General features: G+C 40.7%; 1 protein-coding gene across 4 annotated transcripts; it reads left to right on the forward strand.

Annotated features, from left to right (window-relative positions):
* The first annotated feature begins 323 nt into the window (after positions 1-323).
* On the forward strand, positions 324-23,081 carry cluha (CLUH binding protein of NUMT mRNA a). Of its 4 annotated transcripts, none has more exons than XM_027999225.1 (27): positions 324-871; positions 7,314-7,501; positions 7,669-7,840; positions 8,624-8,767; positions 8,995-9,122; positions 9,226-9,380; positions 9,654-9,779; positions 10,736-10,883; positions 10,959-11,051; positions 11,129-11,563; positions 12,681-12,940; positions 13,024-13,409; positions 14,250-14,351; positions 15,487-15,587; positions 15,996-16,148; positions 16,240-16,302; positions 17,291-17,535; positions 17,615-17,699; positions 18,008-18,161; positions 18,277-18,416; positions 18,502-18,582; positions 18,663-18,788; positions 19,201-19,322; positions 19,422-19,515; positions 19,603-19,737; positions 19,823-19,896; positions 20,860-23,081. In XM_027999225.1, the coding sequence occupies exons 1-27, from the start codon at positions 745-747 to the stop codon at positions 20,984-20,986; spliced, it is 4,164 nt and encodes a 1,387-aa protein (XP_027855026.1). In that variant the 5' UTR covers positions 324-744; the 3' UTR covers positions 20,987-23,081. The 4 variants fall into 4 exon arrangements, with proteins under 4 accessions (XP_027855026.1, XP_027855025.1, XP_027855027.1 ...); XM_027999224.1 differs by having other exon boundaries at positions 325-871; positions 7,311-7,501; XM_027999226.1 differs by having other exon boundaries at positions 326-871; positions 7,311-7,501; positions 13,024-13,322.
* Positions 23,082-24,061: the final 980 nt, after the last annotated feature.

Genomic DNA, 24,061 nt, shown 5'->3' on the forward strand with positions numbered 1-24,061 from the left:
TCAATTATGCTGCATAACTGACCAGTACAGTTTTGCGAGGTAACGCAAAAGTTTTGCGAGGTAACGCAAAAGTTTTGCGAGGGAACGCAAAAGTATTGCGAGGTAACGCAAAAGTTTTGCGAGGGAACGCAAAAGTTTTGCGAGGTAACGCAAAAGTATTGCGAGGTAACGCAAAAGTTTTGCGAGGGAACGCAAAAGTTTTGCGAGGGAACGCAAAAGAAAAAAAATTCCCCATGTCCCCTAGAGGGCTCCGTAATACTACACTAACTAGATTCTGTTAATGTTTCAATTCTTAGTCCTCTTCATGATGACTTAATTATAATGAACATTCTGGTGTAAGAATAACAGCGCTCCTCTGTCATCGTGATTTTTTTTTTTTTATTTCAAAATACTCCTTCCCTTGCACCACGTTGCCTCTGCTCGGGGTCATTTGTCGCATGCGGCTTTCCGTAGCGCCACGCTCGGTAGGTGGAGATCATCCACGCAAAGGCAAAGAGGTCAAGAGGAGGGGAGGGAAACCACGTGTGTTGAGCACCACCACCATGCACAGCGCTGTCCTTCCTCTGTAGCCTTGCGTTTGTAAGCCGCTGCTACCCTTCGCATGTAGACTCCGGACCCGGTGTGAGCCTCAGAAGCGGATCGGTTCCGATTCTGCTTTTCGACTTAAAACCACAGCACAGAGCTGAAAGCTGCACGGAGAGAGGGGTGGGGGGAGTTTCTGGAGCCACACACTGACTGCCTACCATGGTGAGCAAGACAGATGACATCCCGGCGTCAGTGCCCGACTGTAATCCGGTGGATCTCCAACGGGACGGAGCCCAGGAGGGCACTGGGACCAGTAAGGGCTGCCTGAAGGAGTCCTGCGGCTGTGGTGAGTCCTGCTGCAGACCGGCTGAGGTCATCAGGGATGCAGCGGTGCAACTGTGTTTAGTCACATCGTTATGGTTTTTTAAGTGCCTTCACTTCAGTGTATAAGAGTAAAGGGTAAATATGCGGTCCACTCATCCTGAATGAGAAGCATCCCACGCTCTTGGTGATACTTAAACTTGCTTTGTTCTAACGTGATTTTATTTTAAATTAATTTAAATGGATGTGCTGTAGTCTAATATTGCTTTCACACGTATGCTAGCTCGAGCTGGGGCTACTTTCCTGACCCCAAACAACTAGTTTCTGGTGTCTTGTGTCCAAAATACAAAGCGTCTGACACCCAGTTGTTAGACGGTAACAAAATCTATCAATGTCCATAAAATGACACTGCAGTTTATCGCAGTGACTGTCGTGCACTTTCGTCTGACACCAACATTAAACCATGCTAACTCCAGCGCCACACAGTTAGCTTTCCCAGCTAGCATGCACTTTAGCTGTTGCTCTGTCCAAATCTTTTCAGACCAGAAAACCTGCGCTAAAAAAACAAAACAAAAACCCGGATATCTTGTGTTCAGACTTGAATCGATGGAGCAGCACATGACGGTGTGAGCCAGTTCACCGCGACGCACATGTTCGGTAACAGCCGACTGAAGGTCACCTTCACTGGAGCCCCTCTCTGCCCACAGACACGCAAAGAGGGGCTCGGACACACGCCGAGTTTCGCGCTATAGGGGCCGTGTGTTGGGCAGTTTAATTGACAGGCGTGGTCCATCGTTATAACTTTGTTTAAAGTCGGGTTTTCTGCTGTGACGCCGGTGAGCCACTCAGCGGTTAGCGGCAACGCTCTGACCGGTGTTGTGTCGCAAAAAGCGCCGTTGCCGTAAAAAGACTTTCCTCACAAGAAGCACATTTAAAAGCATTCTTGTAAAGTAGTTATTGCTGATGATACGCTAATATTTTTTATGTACTTTAATTGATAACAGAACTATAAATAGTTTATTTTATAATGTTAGGTTGAGGCTGAAGTTGGTATACGATTCGACACTCCACTAAAGGACTACTACACTGTTTTTAAGGGTTCTGGAGACTCTTTGATTAGCTATGCTTGAAAGATTTACTGCAAATCTTTTCTGGTTTTTCCGCACAGTTAAACAATTCTTTCAAATAGCATTTTTTAATGTTTAGAACAGAAATCTCTGAAGTGCAGCTTTGGGGACCTTGGAGGATTTCAGTGTGGCTCCAGTTTGCAATAGAAAAAATGTTCAAAATTAGCTCAAGTAGTTGGTTTATATGGGCACTTTTAAAAATGGTTTAGTAACAGGTTTTTTGAAACTGCATAAACTTCTGAAGAACACTGTATATGGTAATTTTTTATAAAACAGATTACAAATATTCAGCCAATTATTCAGTTTTTATTTAAAACTATACTAATTTTTAAGCCCAATAGTACTTATAACTTGACCATATGTTTCACTTTAATTTTAATTTTAAAGAAAGTAGGACCACAAGCATAAATCAAATTTATTGTTATTAATTTTTGTATTTAATTCTGATTGTGATCCACAAGTAACTTGATTTTGGCCAGTGTGGGAAAAAGTTTGGACACTATTGACTTAAACCACTATTTATATCCCAAACTATTCATCCATTTGAGAAACCAAATGTCTTTTTTGGACATTTAGGACATATTAACCTTGTTGTAAACAGCAGGTTTCATACGAGTCAAACCTGGATGAAATGATTAAACACCAAATTCATACTCTTCAAAGCAATTTATTCTTAAGTTCTTTATTTTGTTTGGGAAAACACGTTCCTTTTGTGTTTCACAACTGGAAACAAACTGTGTTAGATTTTTTTTTTTTTTTTAAATCAGCGTAATGGCCCTTTAATCAAACAACAAATCGGACACCAACTTCAGCGCTGCCGTACCGGGTGCTGATGACAGCAAAGTCGCGCTTTATGGCACAACACCTGGAAGCGGAAGCTCGCTGTTACAGAAGTCATGGTGTGCGGCGAGAGGAGGAAAGGTTACGCTGAAAACACAGCAGGTGTCGCGTAAAAAGGTGAGTGCGGCGGAGGTCAAAAGCTGCCGTCTGGACTGTGAGCTGCTGCTGGAGGCAGATGTAGCTGATCTGAGCTCTGTCAGGTCAGACGGTGGAGTTTAAAAGCTGCAGAGCTTCAGGAGAAGGTGGTGCAGCCGGTGGTTCAACATGTGGAGAAGACACGGAATTGGCTCTGTCTGGGTGACAAGGTCCGATCAGCTGCTGCCGCATGAAGTGGTTTCAGGACTGGATGATGAGTTGTCACTCACTGATCATCAGATTCACCATATGGAGACTAAAATTAAAAGATTAAGCATAAGGCACCACTTTCATTTATGAAGTTTTCTTCTTCTTAGTAGTTGGGATTTGCCCTCATCATGTCTTTCTGATCATGCAATCTAGTTATCTCTCATTTATATTTGTGAACAAATGTTTCTTGCTTTCAAATGGCCCTGCAGTTTGTGTTTGTTTGCATGAGACCTTAATCAGCTTCATGGCCTAATCATGTGTCAGAGAGGAGTTGTAACAGGAGCAGGCTCTCAGCGGGTGGCCCCGCGGACACATTAAGGTGAGGGTCACTTTCAGTGGCTCTAAAGAGCTTAAAGCTCTCGTGAGTGGAAGAGCGGCCCGGCCCGGTTAATCCAGGAATCACTGACACCGTTGGCATCGATGCTTCAGTGCAAAAAGATCTGCCATTTTTAGTACTTTATAGTCATGATCTAATAACCATAAAAGCAACAATCATTGACTGCTGCTGAAATAATTATTAAAACTTAATAACACTTGTAGCAAAACGTAGAATAAGTTTGCATATATTAGTCTTTCCTTTGTGTTCTTTATAGACCTACAAGTTGGTTAATTAGTCAGGCTACAAGCTCTGGTAGTGACAAGCCACTGGTAACTTGCTGACTATATTTAGAATAGCGTTGCCTTAATGCAAGGTATGAGGGTTATTTCTTTCAGCCAGCTGATTGACAGTGCACAGCAACAGGTGATGGAGAGGGAGACCAGTGCTTGCTTCTTATTGTTGATACCAATACTTTGTGATTAAGTTGAAATATTCACCAGTCATAAACATTTAGGTATTTTTTAAATATATTTTTAATATTGTTTTATAAAACAATCAGTCTGTCCACCTTCTGGGTTTCTACACAGTTCTGAAAAGGATAGAAAAAGCTTTTAATCATTTTTCTTTTTGCCTGAAATAAGCATATATGTTTAAGTTTCCAGACATTGTGACTTATTCTAGTTTGTTGTTTTTTTTAAGATAGAAATGGACATTTCTGGAAAAATGTTTTCTACTTTTCATAGATTTACATAAAACTTGTCTCTGACCAGTTCGGCTGTCTGTCTTTTGGTTTGAGGAGCCACATGGAAATACAAGCTCAATTTGAATTTTTTATTATTTTAACCCCTGTTACACTTTGCATCAGGGGTTATTTTGTTTTTACATTTAAAGCAGTCTAAAGCTGTTAAACGTTTACTGATTGAGGCCAAGTTATGACTGGAGAAATGTAAGTGTCAGATATTTTTTAATGGAGCTGATCAAAGTTAGGTCAGGTTACCACATCACCAAATCAGACTCCAACTTCAGTGGTGCTTTTCATTATTTATCAAGCATACAGATCACAAATCCTCATTACTGGATGAGGATTTGCAGGTTAAACACTTTGTACTCAAATGTTCAGGTTCTGAAGTTGAAGTCTGGATCTGGAACAGTGTATATTGTTTTAAGATAAAATATGTGTAGGAGCCCTGGAACTGTGTTCCTGTAAACAGAATTACAGAGAGGCCTTGTGGGCTGTTTTTTTTTTCAGGGTTGTCAGGTTGGTTAATTTAGCTCTGGCAGCAGCCATGGTCCCAAAGTCAAGGGAACCATTGCTGTGAATGAGTGAGTTTGCTGTGAGCCTTCACTTGTTAGTGGAAACATGAGGCTGTTCTCATCACATTGTGTCTAAGTTAAATCCATGTTTCGTGGCTTTCATTCCTTGACCTCACAGAACCCCTCCTCAGCCTCGAACAGTTTAATTGTGTGGGGTCTGGTCGGCGTTCCCCTGATGGCTTGTTGCTCTGGTCCACAGAGCCTCTAAAATGAGAGGCTATTCTGGGTTTTGGTTTTGAATCGGTGTTTAAATCAGTGTAATTACGGTGTTCTGCATATCTGTGTCACAAAGAGCTACACAGATATCTCTTTAGAAGTAACATTAGATCCTGTCCTTTGATTTAAATGCAAATGCTTTAACTCTGTTAGTACATGTTTCCCTCAGTTATTAAACAACTTTATTCCTCCAGTTTGGAGCTTAATGGACTCAGATTTAAAGGGATTAGTCTTTGGGAATTTGTCCTGATTTGTTGACCTTGTTGCCTTTGATAAATGCTGCTACTACTAACAAAATAAAAGCACTTATGTTACATTTCCTATAAGGTGCCACCATGTTTTTACAGGTAAATTAATTTTTTTCATTGTAATGAACAAATTATTGGGCAGTGAGTGGCAAAAGAATTATACAATCTTTACAAACACATGTACTCCTGCACTTTCTGCCCCCAAAATATTGGCCGACGCCAATTTTAGTGCTGATTCCTGTCACACATGGAAGTGGCACAATTCAGATTTTCTTGTGGGTGGAAAGATCATATGTGGGCCGTTCAGGCAGCCATGAAAAAGTAGGATTTGTGTCATAATTCTTCAGTGTAATTGTAGCAACTGATGTAGTTAGAATAAATTGCAGATCACGTTTACTGTCATCTCCCATTTGGGTGGCAAATTTAGCATTTATCTAATAAAAAAAACAGCTACATGTGTATCGGTCTGTCTGATGTGGAGGTAGAAAAGCAGTGGGCCGAACACACGTCCCTGAGGAACACCTGTACACAGAGTAGAGGGATTACGTCACGTAAATTAATCCCAAACCATATCCTTGTATGTGTGTATATACAGTATGTATATATATAAGAGTCTGGTTGAGACAATGCTCCGCTCTGGTACCGAATGAACACGGATCAAGCTACACTGTAACACTCGACACCGAGCCCTCAGCTGCTTCTCACGTATTAGCTGGTGTGACCTCTCTCAAGCTGTTGTGCTTGTTATTCAGAGCGTGCCTTCCTCCACCTTTTCAGCACATTCATAGCCAACCGGGGTCACCGTCCAGCTATGACGGCCCCCCTCCTCTCTGTCTTCAGTAACCCTGACACCGTTAAACTCAGCAACGAGCAAGGACGCGATTTGCTGGCAGCAGTTGTGTCCCTGTGAGGGAAAACAGTTGTCTGACAGACACATAGTTGGCCTAATGTTTGTTTAATTTAATGTCGTGCTTCTTTTTGGTGTTTTTGGGGAGGTTTTCGGGAAAGAAAGGTGCAGTTTGTGTATTTACAAGAAACAATGTCTTTAAATTTAGATGGTAAGTGAAATGCTAAGTTAGCAGCTAATTTAAATACTGACACCTTTTTCGTTTTTCCCCCCCCAAGGCCTCCTGGCTGAACTTCTACAAGTGTTGCAACAGTGTTTGTCTGAACAGGCTGCAGCTGGAAATGCTGTTTCCAGATGAGCTGGTTACTTATTATTGCATTTTTGATATAATCATTTGTAGATACTTCTTTTTTTTTTTTTTTGGTCAAATTGGTAGTCGATGATTAAAAGTGAAATAAGTAATATTTATTTAGTTTTACTTCAGGAGCCCAGAGATAAAAATGTTTTCTTTAGTTTGTTGGCGCTTTCATAGTTCTTTTTTTTTAATAAGGTGAACCGTGAGATTGTCCAGAACCAGGCAGCTTGTGAGCTGAGATGGTTTCCTTGTCGTCTGATCAGCATAATGGCAGCACTGTGGAGTGTAAGAAGAAAAGAAACGGGGAGGGTTGGAGGATAAGAAATATCCAGCAAGTACAAGGAAAAAATTAGCTTAAAGAGTTCACCACATGGGAGCAGGTTTAATCTTTTGTGTGAAAAACAGGCACAGAAAGTATTGATTTCACAGTTTTCCAGAAAAAGGTGAATGAGAGGATGCTTCATACTTGACTCCATTGTCTAAAATGTGTCTTTGTATCTTTTCCTTTTACATCTTCCTTTCTTTCCTTCCCCTTTTCCTCCTTTCTTTCTTTTCTTGTGACCTTTCTTTGTTTTGTTCTCACCTTCTTTTTATCCTACATTCTTGCTTCCTTTCTTGTGTCCTTCCTTACTCTCTCTCCTTGGGTCTTCCATCCTTCTAGTGCCTTGCCTTTTATTATTTATATTTTAAGTTGAACACAATATACTGGGAAGTCTGGAAAAGCACAGAATAGTTCCTAAAAGACTGGAGGAATTGTGGAGGAGGTAGAAAGTTGCACGTCCATTAGAAGAATAGCTTTCATCGTGGTGCAAAAAACAAACAAAAAACAGTTTCTGTTCTGTTTCTTTAATAGCAGGTCACAGCGCAGAGACAGCCATGGTGAACGGAGACGGCGCCCACACAGAGGAGGGAGAGTTGAAGCAGGATGGGAACAGCGAGGCGGACGGCGGCGAGGACTCCAACGAACAGGAAGTGATAGTGATCCAGGACACGGGCTTCACCGTCAGGATCCAGGCGCCTGGAACAGAGCCGTTCGACCTGCAGGTACAGATTAGCTCCTCGAATAGATAAAACCAGCAGCCGTTGTGTGTTGGACAAGGACGGCGGCTTATTAAGGGAGTCTGAGCGGGTTCTAAGTAAAATACCTTTTCACAAACAACAGACGAAGTGATTAAGCCTACTTAAACTTCCTAATCTCTGTTGTTCGCCAGGTGTCCCCCCAGGAAATGGTGCAGGAAATCCACCAGGTGTTGATGGACCGGGAGGACACCTGCCACCGCACCTGCTTCTCCCTGCAGCTGGACGGGAACGTTCTGGACAACTTTGCCGAGCTCAAGTCCATCGAGGGCCTGCAGGAAGGATCGCTGCTCAAAGTGGTTGAAGGTGAACTTCTGAAAATCCATCAGGAACTTGACTTTAACTAGATCCTCACCGTCTTCTTAACTCGTAATGTAAACTTAAATATACAGACACATTTAATAAATTAGAATATTATTGAGAAGTCAATTAATTTCACAAACATTTTCACTTAGTAAAACACATTATATCGATTTGTGTAAATTTATGCAAGTCTTTGTTTCTGTTAATTATGAGAATTTTCTGCTTACAGTTAATAAAAACATTTAAAATTTGAATATTACGTAAGACCAATAAAAAAAAAAACTTCAAAAGCAGAAATAAAGGCTTAATGAAACATGTGCTTAATTCCAGGAGAAGGTTGTTCTTCTCAAAAAGTATTTTTAATCTGACAAAGTAGACTCATCGGGACACTTACTCTAATTTAGTGCATGTGTCTACTTAGTGTCATAACAAAGGCAGCCTGTAAGCAATTTTATTCTGACAATATTTTCAGTATTTTTGTCCAGTATTTCCGGTAAATGTTGTAAATATTCAACATGCATCTTGGTGCATGTTCACTGGGATAGATTCAGTTCAAATTACACGGTGGCCACAGATTAAATAACTCAAATATTCATAATTATGTAGTAAAATGGGTTGGAATAAAAGAAATCTACGCATTGGTGATTCTGAGGAACTTTTGGGTGTATTAGATGCAACATATTGACATGAAGGAAACGGAAATCATTAAAAAGCATAATGAAGTGTGAATCAACAGAGTACCGTTTCCCCACTAAACTCTGCTGCATTTCATCCCTCATTCTGCAGAACCGTACACTGTGCGTGAAGCCCGCATTCATGTGCGGCACATCAGAGACCTGCTGAAAAGCCTGGACCCGTCAGACGCCTACAACGGCGTGGACTGCAACTCGCTGTCCTTCCTCAGCATCTTCACTGACGGAGACCTTGGAGGTATGATGCATTTGAAAGTTGGATAAAACTTTCTTGCCAGTTTTATTAAAGGGAGGAATTCCTCTCCACTGTTGCCGTATGCTTGTTTAGGATATAAGAAAGTCTGCAACTCATTGCAGTCAGCTCAGATTACATGGTTTATCAACTTGTAATCAGACGATGCGCATATTGATGAATTAACATCTTTATTCATACTAACATCTGGAGGTTTCTCCCTGTGTCTTAAGACAGTGGAAAGCGAAAGAAGAAGGGCACCGAGCTGGAGCAGATCGACTGCACCCCTCCAGAACACATCCTGCCTGGCAGCAAAGAGCGCCCCCTGGTGCCCCTCCAGCCACAGAATAAAGACTGGAAGGTTTCAATCTGCCTATGCTCCGCTCCGTCTCTTGTGACGACATAACCTGAGTTTGTCTCATTAGTCAGAAACCAAACATGTGTTTCTGTGACTCCATCGACAGCCCATGCAGTGCCTGAAGGTCCTGACCATGAGCGGCTGGAACCCTCCGCCTGGAAACAGGAAGATGCACGGCGACCTCATGTACCTGTACATTGTGACTGTGGAGGAGCGCCACGTCAGCATCACGGCCTCAACGCGAGGCTTCTACCTCAATCAGTGAGTCTGCTTTTCATTCTCCCAGATCCTTCAAGCTCCTCTGACTGAATGCTGCCAAGTCTATTGGTAAACAGTCTTTCCTGCTTTGTTTTTGTGTAAGAACAAGAAAAGAAATTGTAGCCTGGACTATAAAGACTGCATCATTGCTTTGTAATTTATCTCCTATTTGTCAAGCCAATTTCTGTAAAACATTGTTTGTATAGTGTTTCAAATCGATTTGCTCCATAGGATTCAGAACAAGCTCAAGTTTCTGCCTCTGTTAATGACTTTCAGATCAACAACCTACACCTTCAACCCAAAACCAGCTAACCCCAGCTTCCTGAGCCACTCTCTGGTGGAGCTGCTGAGCCAGATCAGTCCTGCCTTCAAGAAGAACTTCACCTCGCTGCAAAAGAAAAGGTGATAACCTAGTTTTAATTTAGTATAAGGCTCCCATATTTCCTTCAAGCTCTATTGGTAATCGTTCTTGTGTGTTTTACGGTCCGTATTACTAGTAAAACAAGTTAAAACCTTTAGTCCTTTTTGCTCTTTGAAGTAATTGGAAGCAATTGCTCTGTTTAACTAAGGCAGGAGCGTCAGACTCATTTTCCTTTTGGGCCATATAAAAAAATATGAATGTTCTTAAAAGGGCCGCTTGTGCCAGAATGTATTGATAAAACCCATGGAACTGTTGAAATATCAATAAATAGCTGTTTGTTTCAGCATTCAATAAGAGCTTATTAAAATGAAATAATATGAAACATCTTTTCACAACAATAAGTCCAGAACTTTGTGATTGTTTTTATGGTTTTTCTTGCAACCATAATCACAGATTTTGTGACGCTAATTTAGTAATATTTATAAGGAATTTTTATGATAGTTTCGCTAATGTATTATGCAAAATGTGACTTTTTTTTGTAATTGTCGTGTCAATCACAAACTACAACTTGACATCAAGTAAGGCTGAGGCAGCTGTCTTTTAAAAACTTTTTTTTTTTAACAATTTTGAGGAAAATTTGCAGTAAGATCAGAAACAAATGTAGAGATCTGAGATCTGAACTTTGCGGATTTGTGAAAAACTAGACGGACTTATTTGGAGACTTAGAGGGGCACATAAAAAAGCTACAGCGGGCCTGATTTGGCCCCCGGGCCTCGAGTTTGACCACTCGACTGCTTAGTGCTAGAAAATGGCGAGAAGGTGTAATATCATAGTTATTAGACAGAATATTTTTCTAAAACTCCACAATGAGTGGGAAACCGTACATAGAGCTAATAACGTCTACTAATTCAGATTAACATGGACATGTTGGAGAGGGTTAAATGTGTTAAAAGGAGCCAAACAGCTGAAAAATATAACCACTGGTTTTCCACTGCAGAGTGCAGAGACATCCGTTTGAGAGGATAGCCACGCCTTTCCAGGTGTACAGCTGGACGGCTCCGCAGGTCGATCATGCGATGGACTGCGTCAGAGCTGAGGACGCCTACACCTCCCGCCTTGGTTATGAGGAGCACATACCGGGACAGGTGGGTGTGGCGAAATTCATCTGTGGATGATGTCAGGAGCTTCCATGGCGTAAATGTGTGTTGGTTTGCTTTCAGACCAGAGATTGGAACGAGGAGTTGCAGACCACCAGGGAGCTGCCGCGGAAGAACTTACCTGAGCGACTACTGCGGGAGAGAGCCATTTTTAAGGTACTGCTGAGACTTCTTAGATGCTAGATGCAGGAGCAGCGTGTTTTCTGAATGTTTTTTTTTTTCCTGCTATATAGGTCCACAGTGACTTTGCAGCTGCTGCCACTCGCGGGGCCATGGCAGTCATTGATGGCAATGTTATGGCGATCAACCCCGGCGAGGAAACGCGCATGCAGATGTTCATCTGGAACAACATCTTCTTCAGTCTGGGCTTCGACGTGCGGGACCACTATCGTGAGCTTGGTGGCGATGCTGCCGCCCATGCTGCGCCGACTAATGACTTGAACGGAGTACGTGCTTATGGGGCGGTGGATGTGGAGGGTCTCTACACCCTGGGGACGGTAGTAGTGGACTACAGAGGCTATAGAGTAACTGCACAGTCCATCATCCCAGGGATCCTGGAGCGAGAGCAGGAGCAGAGCGTCATCTACGGCTCCATTGATTTTGGAAAGACGGTTGTGTCTCATGGCAAATATCTGGAGCTGCTTGATAAAACCAGCAGGCCACTAAAGGTCAGAAACTGTCGTATTTGCTCTATTCAGTTTTATCAGATAAATTAATACATTCTCCAAATGGATGCAATCCCTTAAATTGTTTGTATATAAAGGTTTAATAGATAAAAAAAAAACATTCAAAAAATCTTTGTTTTTTTTAACTAGTCACCCATTTTTCCCTGTGCTTTTGTTAAGGCCATTACATTCTCCACAAGAACATACATTATGTTTTCTTTTATTCAAGGCTACAGGAAGAAGAACCAAATTCTTTCTCACTGCTGACATTTCACACTTCATACTCCTAGAAAATCTTAATGGTTTCCCAGCTTGGACATTAGAAAAGACTCTCTGCCACAATATGCACCAAGAACTCCCAAATCAGGGTTAAAAGAACAGAATGATGATGCTTCCCTTTGAGAGAACAAACTTATCTGTTCTTGTTCAGTATTTACTTGGAAGAAGAGTTATGCTATCTGCCTACGAGTTGCTCTCTCTGGCTAGTTGCCTACTGCCTGCTTTTTTCAGTTGCTTATTGTTTTTCTGCCTGGTTAGGTACTTCTTGTGTTTTTGGCTAACTGCTTATCTTTCTCTTGCTTTTTTGGGAATCTAGGTATTACTTTTTTGTGTTCTGCTGTCTACCTATTTAGACACCTCTCTCCTGCTTTATTTGGCTAGCTATTTATCTCTTGTTTTTTTGTTAGCTATCTGTCTTGATTTTATTTTTCTCACTAGCAATTTCTGTCTTCCTTTTTCAGCTAGTTGGCCATCTCTCGTTTTGTTCTGGCTATCTCTTGGCTATCAAAAACTCGCTAACTCCAGTTGGTCGCACTCGCTAGCTATCTACCATTCCCTGGAACATTGCCTCTTTTTACCTCCTAAATATGTTGCTACATTTTACAAATTTATCCTAATATTTGTTCAACTTCCTTTAGAGTCTGGAAGGAAGTGGTAAACTGTATTGGCACTGAGCTGTCCGTACATTTTCCTGCCTTTTTATTTGTATGCTCAGTTATTTAAGAAAAGGAAATAAATATCTAACTAAAAGTCTGTTTTCAACCTATATTGTTAACATTCATTTCAGTGGCTTATTATGGCTTATTAATATGTTGTTTTTTTTTTCTCCTGTAAATTCCAGGTGCAGCAGCACAAAGTGTTGAATGAGAAGGAAGAATCAGTGGAGTTGTGCTCCTCCGTTGAATGCAAAGGCATCATTGGTAATGACGGCAGACACTACATCCTGGATCTTCTTCGAACCTTCCCTCCTGACTTGAACTTCCTGCCTGTGGATGGAGAGGAGCTGTCTGCAGAGAGCCAGCGTCAAGGTTTCCCCCGGCAACATCGTCATCGCTTGGCTTGTCTTCGCCAAGAGCTCATTGAGGCCTTTGTCGAGCACAGGTGGGCGTTGCTCTGCTTTTCTGGAGATTTTATGTCCCTGCCACTAAGATTTGAATCAAACTATTCATTTTGTTCCTCTTTAGATATCTTCTTTTTATGAAGATGGCAGCATTACAACTAATGCAGCAAAAGGCAAGCAAGGACTCTAGCAAAACAGACGTGCCCGCCATTACTGAGACCTCAGTGACAGATAGCGACGTTGATTCCACACAGACTGCTGCTGCACAAGCGTCGACAGATAGCACAGACCCGACAGACAACAGCACCTCTGTTGCCCCACAAATGGCACCTGAAAGTGAAGAAAGCTCTTCAAAGCCCACAACAAACGGGCCTGTAGATCCCACAGGCACCCAGAACGGGGAATGCAAAAGCCCACTGGAGGGTAAGGAGCTTGAGGAAAGTATTCCAGGATTAGCGCAGGCCAAAGAGCTGGCGGAGACCTTAGTGTCCGAAGATGGATCTGGTATGGGTACGTCTAGAATCATCCAGAACAATCTGGGGCCTGGACAAAGCAGCGAGAGCTACTCTAGTGGATGGTTTCATTGATTAAAAGCAAGGAGAACCAGACAGTAACTGAAGTTATTTCCGACTATAGCAGCAGAGTATTTTAAAAACGGATAAATGTAAACAGAATGCTGCTGTCCGCCTGATTAGCTGTCCCTGCTAATTGTCTGCCTACAGTTGGGGACGAGTTGACTGCTATCATCTCCAGCATGTGAACCCTGTGCAGTAGGATCTGACCCTAATGACCTAATCAGTGGTTGTGGTGCTTAACCGAAAGTGATTTGTGATGGTGTTTTATTAAAACAGCCTAACCTAATCAGAGGTGTCTGTAGTGTAGCTCAACTGGTGGTGGTCCAGGAATTAAACTATGGGTGTCAGTCTACCACACTGTAGTCCTGCAGGTTTTAGAAGAATCTCTGCTCCCACACAGCTGATTCAAACAGTCCATCTATCTCCCTCAGCGTGTCAAACCTCTGCAGAGACCTGCTAATGAATCAAACATTTGATTCAGATGTGTTGAACCAGGGAAAGAAAGAAAACATGCAGGACACCAGCCGTGACGTAGCCATGTCTATAGTAAGCTGGAGTAAATGGATTTTTTTTACGTTTCAATCCGGATTGTTGTTTGTTAAATAAAACTGCAGCAGAAAAGCATCTGCTTCAGACAAAAAAAGGAAAAAGTCAGATTAAAGTGTCTATTTTAAACTTGTTATGGACATGGCGTAAGAAACTGAACGGTTCAGATAAGCTGTTGCAATTTCATCTTTTCATTTTTGTTCATTTATTTAAATCTGCTGCCAAACAGATCCCAAAAGCCGCGAGGTGGTCCTCAACGCCTGCAAGGCCGTGGGCTCCATCAGCAACACTTCGTTTGATATTCGCTTCAACCCTGACATCTTCTCCCCAGGTAAGCATGAAAACGAGACTGAACTGGTTAGAAAGGGAGGTGCACTGGGAATCTAACCTGGTTAGTTTATGCAGCTGTAAAGAAACAACATTGATTTATAGATCCTTAGACTTTTAGTCCTGTATTCAAACTAAAAATGGATTTGAATTGATTTCCATTTGTAGTCTATTACGTGGTTTTAATCAGTATTTCATGAAGCTTTCTTGATATTATTTTTCTCTTTGCACACTGAGCTTGCTTTTTATCAACATTGTTTGGTACTGCACACATTTATTACCACAAAAACACAAATAACAGCCTAATAATAGCACTCAGACTTCATCCAATAGGCTGCTTTAGTAAAACAGTTACATAAAAGTGTGTAAACAAAGTCAATTATACTTTCATTCAGCCATATTTCTAATGTGTAAAAAGGCTTCCTCGGTGAGCTTAACAGGAAAACCACTGGTATTTGCAGACCCAACACACAAACTTGGCAAACTTAATCACTTTTTAAATTTTTTTGTTTTTTGTCTTGAAGTATAAAATATAGCAGTTCTAGTTGCAGGAAATACATGGCTTCTGTTTTTAAAATTTCTCAAAATATTACATTTAATTATCTCAGTTTAAAGCTTAAAACATTACGTTGAAAATTTTGTTCATGGGTTTACATTTTTTATGTAGTTGCATCTTAAATTTATATACTTATTTCTTCTATTGATTGTTATTTTGTCCAATAGATACTTCTTTGTATTTAATAAGGTCTGGCTTGGAAAACTTTGATTTCATTGCTAAGCTAAAGCCTTTTTATATGTAGATTACTTTGTAAAAGGCTGCAAAGTTGGGTAACTTCAGTGCAAAAGCAACTGAGCCAAACAACAAAAATGACCAGAGTTGGGCGTATTACTCTTACTTAAAATAGAAGTTACAGGTCAGTTGTTTTTGTTATATTCTCTACTTCTTGTAGATGTAGGTTTTAAATCTGCATATAAATAGTTTAATCAGCCAGAATTAGAAGAGAACGATTACTTGTGTGAAGCTCAAACATGTTTTTTGAGTCCTCCCCGACCACCTCATGTTTCAGTAATCTTCACACCTCTTTCATTTAATGAATTCTCAACTAACGTAGTTGTGTGTGCGTCCGCTGTTGAATCAGGGGTGCATTTTCCAGAGGACACGTTCGAGGACGTCCAGAAGCAGAAGCAGCTCCTCAAAGACGCCGCTGCCTTCCTGGTCATCTGTCAGATCCCGTCTCTGGTCAGTGAGGGTCACTAGTTTCTTGTCTCTTGGTCACTTTGGTTTATTTTTGTTAAGTTTTAATGACAGGCTTAAGAAATCAGTTATAAAATGTGTTTTATTCTGTATTTAGTATTAACTAGTCTGGGATTAGCAAGTCTTTCACATATATTATGCATCAAAGTTGGTCCAGCTGCCAAAAAAGTAGTGAAATAATCCTGTATTTCACTGCAGAAGAGAAATATAACTATCTTCACGTTGCTTTGTGATTAAAAGACTGTCCAGATAATAAAACTCAGCTTGATGAACTCAGTTTACTAGAATGTTATTAAACTTTCAGACAAATCTGGAAATTTGGGTCTGGAAATGTTTGAGTTGTTATTTGAACTGAATCTTGTTTAAATTTGATGTGTGTGTTTTATCACCCAGGTTAAAGACTGTTTGGACCACAGCACTCTGCCCATGGATGGAGCCACGCTAACGGAGGCCTTGCACCAGAGAGGCATCAACGTCCGCTACTTAGGGACAGTTTTGGAGTTTGTGGACAAGACCCCGGCCAAAGACCAGCTCGAGCATTTCTACGTGAGTCCGATTCCACAATCACAAACATTTTCACCTCAGTTGTAGAGAATTATCGTGTTAAAATGTTACACTTTTTCCCGTTTTATTTCAGAGAATAGGAATCGTTGAGCTGATCACAAGGTGTGCAAAACATATCTTCAGGACATACCTGCAGGTTTGTAACTTTTCACACATTTTCTGTCTGCTTAGAAAGTTGATAAAATGCATGAATATGAATACATTCATTTATGTCAATATATCAAAAATCAGTAAACGTGGATGATGAATTCTGTACACATTTAAAGAAGCAAAGACATCTATATTTGAAGGATTTAGTCTTTTACATTGATTTTAAGAATTATAAGAAAAACAGTAACTGGTAATCATAGTCAAGGGTGAATCACACCAAAATTCCTAATCAGTAATTTAAATTAAATAGATTGTTGTGCTAATTTTCACTGTACTTATGATGGGAAGTTTTATCAGGGAGAAACTGAATGTTCAGAATAGTTTCTAAGCTGATAGATTCAACATCATGTCACTGCCTTCTCCTACAAACGACAGCACTTTTTATGAGAGGAAAGCAGATGCTATTGAGTTTATGCAATATTTAGGCTACTCTGTGCAATAAAAGCCCAAAATAATCAGATAGATTTGCTCAAATATCACGCCAGAGAAAGCAAACAAATACGACTAGGTACTGATTTGGAAAGGTAAATAGAGAACCTTCAATAGAGACTCACTGAAATGACTTTCTGTTCAATTGCTTTAATGTTTTCTATCATAATGTTAAAATTGAGATTTTTGAAGCAAGATTCTAATTTCTTAACTTGTCTGACATGACATTCCTGCTCACAAACCACGTTTGCTTATTTTACACCTTTCTTGTGGAGAAAATGCAGAAGTTGCATCTACTCCTTTCCCCCAAAGAGAAGTAGGTCTTGGTTCTGAGCTCTGACCAAACGTTCACTCAGACTAGAAGGTTATCAGTCCTGACTCAGTTCAAGTCTTGGCAGTTCCTTTATATAGAAGAGGGAAACCTAAAGTGTCAACAAGCTGTTCTTGTACAGAAAATGTGTTAACTGAGGGTTAAAGTCAGATGTGAGAGCAGCAAACGCACATGAAGTTATTTTGAAAGGAATCGAATGTTTTCTCCCCTGCAGGGTGTGGAGCTATCAGCTCTCTCTGCTGCAGTGAGCCACTTCCTCAACTGCTTCCTGAGCTCCTTCCCCGACGCCGTCGCTCACCTGCCTCCCGACGAGCTCGTGTCGCGTCGCAAAAGCCGCAAGCGTCGCAACAGGGTCCCCGGCGGCGGTGACAACACGGCGTGGGCCAGCCTGACGCCCAGCGAGTTGTGGAAGAACATCGCCACCGAGGCTCAGAGCTATTATCACTTCAAAATGCAGTGGTGGGTCTCCTATTTCAGCCATCAGCTCCTTCGGAGGCCTGCTGTATGCAAGCTGACTTGTTGATGCGTTTCCCTCTAGCGAGAGCGTCGACCAGGTTGTGGAGAAATACGGCCTGCAGAAAACCACCCTGCTCAGAGAAATCTCAGTCAAAACTGGCATCCAGGTAACTGTCACGGTTCCTGCAAGTTGGGGAAGTTACACGTTGGATTTCAGGGTTTTCCAAGTCAGGATGAGTTTGGGAAAAGTACTAGAATTTTCTGACTTTTTTCCTTAGTTGTCTGAATGTAGCATCCTTCCATCTAGTATTTCCAGCACATATAAATGTCATAAATTCACAGCAAACTCTAATGTCTTGTATTTTAAAATAAACGTTTAGAGCTGAGAAATGGACCCTTGGAAAAGTCAACTTGACTTGTAAAATGTTCTCTTACATTGGTTTTGATTAAAGAATCTGTTTTGCTTGATTTCCAGATCCTGTTGAAGGAGTATAATTTTGACAGCCGTCACAAGCCGGCCTTCACGGAGGAGGACATCTTGAATATTTTCCCCGTCGTTAAACACGTAAACCCCAAAGCCTCAGACGCCTTCCACTTCTTCCAGAGTGGCCAGGCTAAAGTTCAGCAAGGTGACGCTCTCCTGCCTCTCCTCAAACAAAATCTAGTACATTTTCTGAAACAAAGAAGATAAAGGCAGCTACTTTTATGCAAAACCTGTATTTAACATACATTTTTTCTTTTCAGGTTTTCTGAAAGAAGGTTGCGAACTGATCAATGAGGCTTTGAACCTCTTCAACAACGTTTATGGAGCCATGCACGTAGAGATCTGCGCCTGTCTACGCCTGCTGGCCCGCCTTAACTACATTATGGGAGACCACCCCGAGGTCAGCAAATAAATAAAATCCATGTTAACGCTTTGTTTTGTTTCATTAAAGCTGTAGTTTACTCTCTTTTTTTATTCCTCTGCAGGCTCTCAGCAACCAGCAAAAGGCAGTTCTGATGAGTGAAAGAGTCCTCGGCATCGAGCATCCCAACACAATCCAAGAATACGTGAGTTGTCATTCCCTTTTTAAATGTTTCACCAAACAAGTTGAGATTGTGAGCTGAGTGTTTCTTGCCCTTTCTGTCAGATGCATTTGGCTCTTTATTGCTTCGCCAACGGCCAGCTTTCTACCGCCCTGAAGCTGCTCTATCGGGCTCGTTACCTCATGTTGTTGGTGTGCGGGGAGGACCACCCAGAGATGGCGCTAATAGATGTAAGAGCATTTGTTGCTACATATCCAGAATCTTGCATTCAGTCTGAACTTGAGTGATTTTGACAGAAAGAAAGGAGAAAAATGTCAACCCTGAGATGTGAAAGTTGGTAGAGATTTACCCCCAAAATACTCGCAGCTGTAATTCAACCAGAAAGTTTTTCTACAGTTTTGCACTGAATGAAATCACGTCACACTTTTCAGACTTTTAATTTGTGAAAAACATATTTAAAAGCAAGTTAAATAGAGACAGAATGAGGCATTTTGCTCACCAGTTTGTGTCGGCCTATTACACAAAATCTCAATAATATACATTAAAGTTTGTGGTTGTAATGTCACTAAATCACATAATTTAATGACATTTTTTTGGAGGCATTTAAACCCTAATCTCTCTCTTCTGGTTCTGTGTTTGCAGAGTAATATTGGGCTCGTGCTTCATGGAGTGATGGAGTATGATTTATCCCTGAGATTCCTGGAGAACGCTCTGACCATCAACACAAAGTATCACAGAGCTCGTTCCCTCAAAGTGGCTCTCAGGTGAGCAAAGACTTATTGCAGCAGTTCATGCAGAGAAAATGGATAATTATGTTTCTTGCGTAATTTTTTTTTTTCTTTACTTTGCCTTGTGTTTTTCAGCCATCATCTGGTTGCCAGGGTGTATGAGAGTAAGGCAGAATTTCGCTCAGCTTTGCAGCATGAGAAAGAGGGGTACACCATTTACAAGAACCAGGTGGGTCCTGCAGAGGTTCACACGCTGGCCTTCACCCCTCCTGTCGAAGCGAGCGTCTTAATTCTGCGAATATTTCCCTCCTCCCAGATGGGCGAGGCTCACGAGAAGACCAAGGAGAGCTCAGACTATCTGAAGTATCTGACCCAGCAGGCTGTGGCTCTGCAGAGGACCATGAACGAGATCTACAAGAACGGCTCCAACGCCAGCATCATGCCGCTGAAGGTGAGTGCTCTGACTGCGACACTTTCTCTCCGTGGGTGGAGAAAATCTGCGTTACTGAAGCCCCCGTGTCGCCCTGTTTTTCCAGTTCACCGCTCCCAGCATGGCCAGCATTCTGGAACAGCTCAACATCATCAACGGCATCATCTTTATTCCACTCAGGTAAAGTCAGAGAAGACGAGCCAAGACCACGGGGAAGTCTGTGTCTTGGGAAGAAATGAAGGAGAAATAAAACATTTAAAGAGGGCGTGCCATGGTGGCGTAGTGGTTAGCGCGACCCATATTTGGAGGCCTTCAGTCCTCGACACGGCCGTCACGGGTTCGACTCCCGGACCCGACGACATTTGCCGCATGTCTTCCCCCCTCTCCTTCCCCGTTTCCTGTCAGCCTACTATCATTTAAGGGAGACTAGAGCCAAAAAAAGACCCCCTGGAGGGGTAAAAAAAAAACATTTAAAGAAAAACGTGACTGTTGAGGCAAAACATTTTATTATGCTACATTGCTATAGTAAAATTAATCAATCTTATTGCATGTGGGATAAAACAGGTGCCCCGGTGAAGACTTTTTGTTCCTATTCCCAGCCTTCACTAAAAGCTAGACTGCTCTCTTTAGATGGAGTTAATGTAATTTGAATCCAAAATGAAAATACATTATAAATCGTTTGAGTTGCAAAGAGCGTAAATGTGCAGAATATTGTTGTGGAAGAGACATATTTAGTAATTAGTGACCCACATTTGCTGTTACTTATGCATTTTAATTTTTAGTTCTAACAGAACATTTACTGCAAACTTTTAATGGTTTTGAGATGTAGAACAGAAACAGGAGTGCTTGAGATGCCTGAATTTTCAAATTGAAGGCAAATATTTCATGTTAAATTCTCAGACCCATACGTATCAGCCAAAGTTACGCCGCTTATTTAGCCATCTCTTTCTATATGATTAGCTTTATCAAACCCAATTGAGTGAACAACACATGCAGAAATAAGACATGATGCCATGTTGGTGCACCTCAGGACGAGCATCAAATTGAACACCTCTTAAGAATAATTTGAATAAGTAACATGGAAAGAAATCTTAAAGCAGGATGAATATAAACTAAATCTACTTGTATTTTTTTTCTTTGTAGTCAAAAGGATCTGGAGAACCTGAAGGCAGAGGTGCAGAGGCGGCAGCAGCTGCAAGAGCTGGGAAAGAGCGAGGAGCCCGCAGAGGGCAGCCCACTCGAACTAGAAGACAAAATCCCTGTCGATTAACTTCCAGTAGCTCCAGGCACAGCTGCTTTCTGCTTAAAGAAAATAAGAGAGGAGAGAGGCTGTGACAACAGCCAAGCGATGGAGCCTGTGGACCTGAAAACTAAGTAAATCAGCTTTGAAATAAACAGGGTGAGGGTGGGGTCAGAGAAGTCCTGGGAAGAAAAACCGTATGGACTGTAGGACAAACGAATGCAGAACAGGGGCTTCCTACAAAGTAGGAGAGGGAGGGAGCAGAAATTACAAATGACATAGATTCTGTGTAAAGGTGCAATCAGAATAAAACGGGGCTCACGTAAGACGTCCCTGAAAAGTGTCGGCTGCTTAGACAAATTACATTTGAAAAGAATGGCTGCAGCTGGAGACCAAGAATGACCATGACATTATGTACCAGAGCCTTATCTGCCATATCATCACCCCGAAATGATGCTTCTTTTAAGACGCCTCAAAGGTGCTTCGAATGAAACGGCCCCAGAACTCAGGGCGTGTTACCACTGTGCACGAACAGACCCGAATAAAGGCAGTAAACCAGAGATTTGTTTCCAACGGGGGCCGCAGAATGTAAACTCCCATCTTTGCACCTTCTTTAAGTCACTTTGTAGCAATCAGAGTCCCTCCGTAAACCTCCCCGATCAGTCATGGGTTTAATTTTTTCTGTCGTTTGTACGTGCTACGTCCCAGGATGGGCGCTTTGAACCGATCAATTCATTTGTGTTAATTTGATGGGGTTTTTTTGTTTGGGTTTTGTTTGTATGTTTTTAATGTGTGTTGATCATCAGTAAATTTAAGCCATGTTTGTTTTATGGAAAATGTATAGAAATGGGGACGGGGGAGAGATGTATAAATCTTGATTGGATCTAGGCAGGTACTTGGTGTTAAAGGAAATCACAGATCTCAAATACGTCCACTTTAAGCCGTAGATGTATCCAGATATATATATATAAATATATACTAGCTGTGTTCAATCTTTTATTTTTACATTCAAACAAGATAGAATATACATGCATGTGTGTTTGACGGTGTGCGTCTGTGTGTAGTCTGACGGGAAAATCTGCCGAGCAGGACTGTTTGCTTTCCAAATGTTTTATACCTCCGCACACGTGAAAGCTGTTCAAATGCTGATGCATATTTTCTTAAAACATTCATGGCCACCGATGTTGTAAATCTGCTTACGTATGAAGTTGGTTGCTCTACTTATCACCGCACAAGCTCTCACTTTTGGACTGTTTTTTTTTTTTTGCTTTTATTTTGTTCTGGCTTTCGGAGATTTAAAAACTAGCCAAGGTTTAGCGGCACTTCTCTTGTGCAACTGCATGACCAAAAGTGGGCAGAGAGCAGGTATGATGAAAAAAAGACTGATAAAAAATCTGTTTGTATACATGCAATGTTTCCCATCTATTGTAATTTCCTTACATTGTTGCAGTGTGTAGATGTGTGATTAAAGCAATAGAGAGGGGATGCTGGAGTTTTTGATTGTTTGTAGAGAATGTTTTTGTACATGGCACAAAACATGCAAAATGGACTGAGTTTAAGATAAGCTTGTTCAGAAGTAAACGTCAAGCTCTTCACAATGAATCCTTTCTCCTAAAACTTGTCACAGCAGTTGCAGAGCCTGTATGTGCCTCTTGTTTATGTTCTTGAATTGAACTTGGGTCATGGTGGGTGAACCTTAGCAGAACATAAAACTAACATTTCCCTCTTTTGGTTTTCTGGCTGTTCTGAATTAGTTTTAACTTGAATTTGACTTTGTCCGTGTACTTTGTCGACAGTAACACCAACATTGTCCACATAGGGGCGCCAAACATCCTTTTGTTATTTTGAGGGAATAATAAAAACTAAAAATGTGCTGCAGGTGCACAAACGCATTGTTTCTTTTTACAGAACATGATGGATGAGTTTGAGTATCAATTGATTTTTATCAGCATTGCACTACAAATCCATACAGAAAACACCAGATAGGAATAAACTGTAATCTGGCACTTAAAAAAAACAAACATATATGTCATCACTTGGCCTGAATTGGAAATCATGTGTGGATAACGTGTCTTTGACTATGTCCTAGCTGTTTCGAAATATTCAGCATAGAAAGAAAATATTGAAAAAAAAAGACCTTTTCTGAATAATTTTTCTCTGTCAATGAAAGCTTTTCTGAACGTGTAGTGGCTGAATCTACGCTCCCTGGCTGTGTGTCTGGTATTTATGTGATGCTATTTACATACTAACCTAATTTTTTTTTTGGTCTGACTTCTTTTATAATAAATAAAATAATTTAGCTAAAATTTTGCTTGGAGTTTCTTGCACCGTCTTATATCAGTACCCATGTATTTTACTTGTTGCAGCTGAATAAATTGTTTTATGGAGATGAGATCTAAACTTGTAAAAATGAAACACTTTGGCAGAGTTTCTTTTTATTTTAATAATTACATTTGGGGTTTTTTCAGTGTTCAATTTAAGAGTATTTAATTTGTAGCAAAACGTTTCAATTATAATTCTGAGAAATGTGTAGAAACTCAGGTTTTATTTGTTAGTTGATATATATTTATCTGGTTTAATAAGTACTTCTGTAATATGCAAGGAGGGCAAATCTTGTTAAAGAAATGGAAAACAAGTAATTATTTCAGGAATCTTGTTAAAACTTAAGGAAATGTGAACCAGGTCTATGATACAAGACTAAAAATGTAGTCCACAAAATCACATTGAAAAATATAGGTTAGAATTAATCAGTTAAGAATAAATGAAAACAAGTAGGAAATAGTAACACTCACTTGTAAAACACAAAACATTAACAAACTCAAATAGGAAAGCAGTAGGTGACCCTTTCATGCCAACTTAGATGTATTTTACACTAATGATATAATTAATGTAAATTATTAAAACATAAACCCATTTTTTTAGGAAAATAATCAAAAATATTAAGTAAAAATGAGTTGCAGAACTAAAAAGTATTCCATACACTCAAATAGTAAATTTTTCCACTCATATGTTTGACTATATGATTATTAATACATAAAAAAAGGATGATTTTTTTTTTTTTGTCTTTTTGGCTGCACAACATTGCCTTGACTCTCCACTTCAGCC

The sequence above is a fragment of the Xiphophorus couchianus genome, chromosome 18, assembly GCF_001444195.1.
Source record: "Xiphophorus couchianus chromosome 18, X_couchianus-1.0, whole genome shotgun sequence".
NCBI classification, from domain to species: Eukaryota; Metazoa; Chordata; class Actinopteri; order Cyprinodontiformes; family Poeciliidae; genus Xiphophorus; species Xiphophorus couchianus.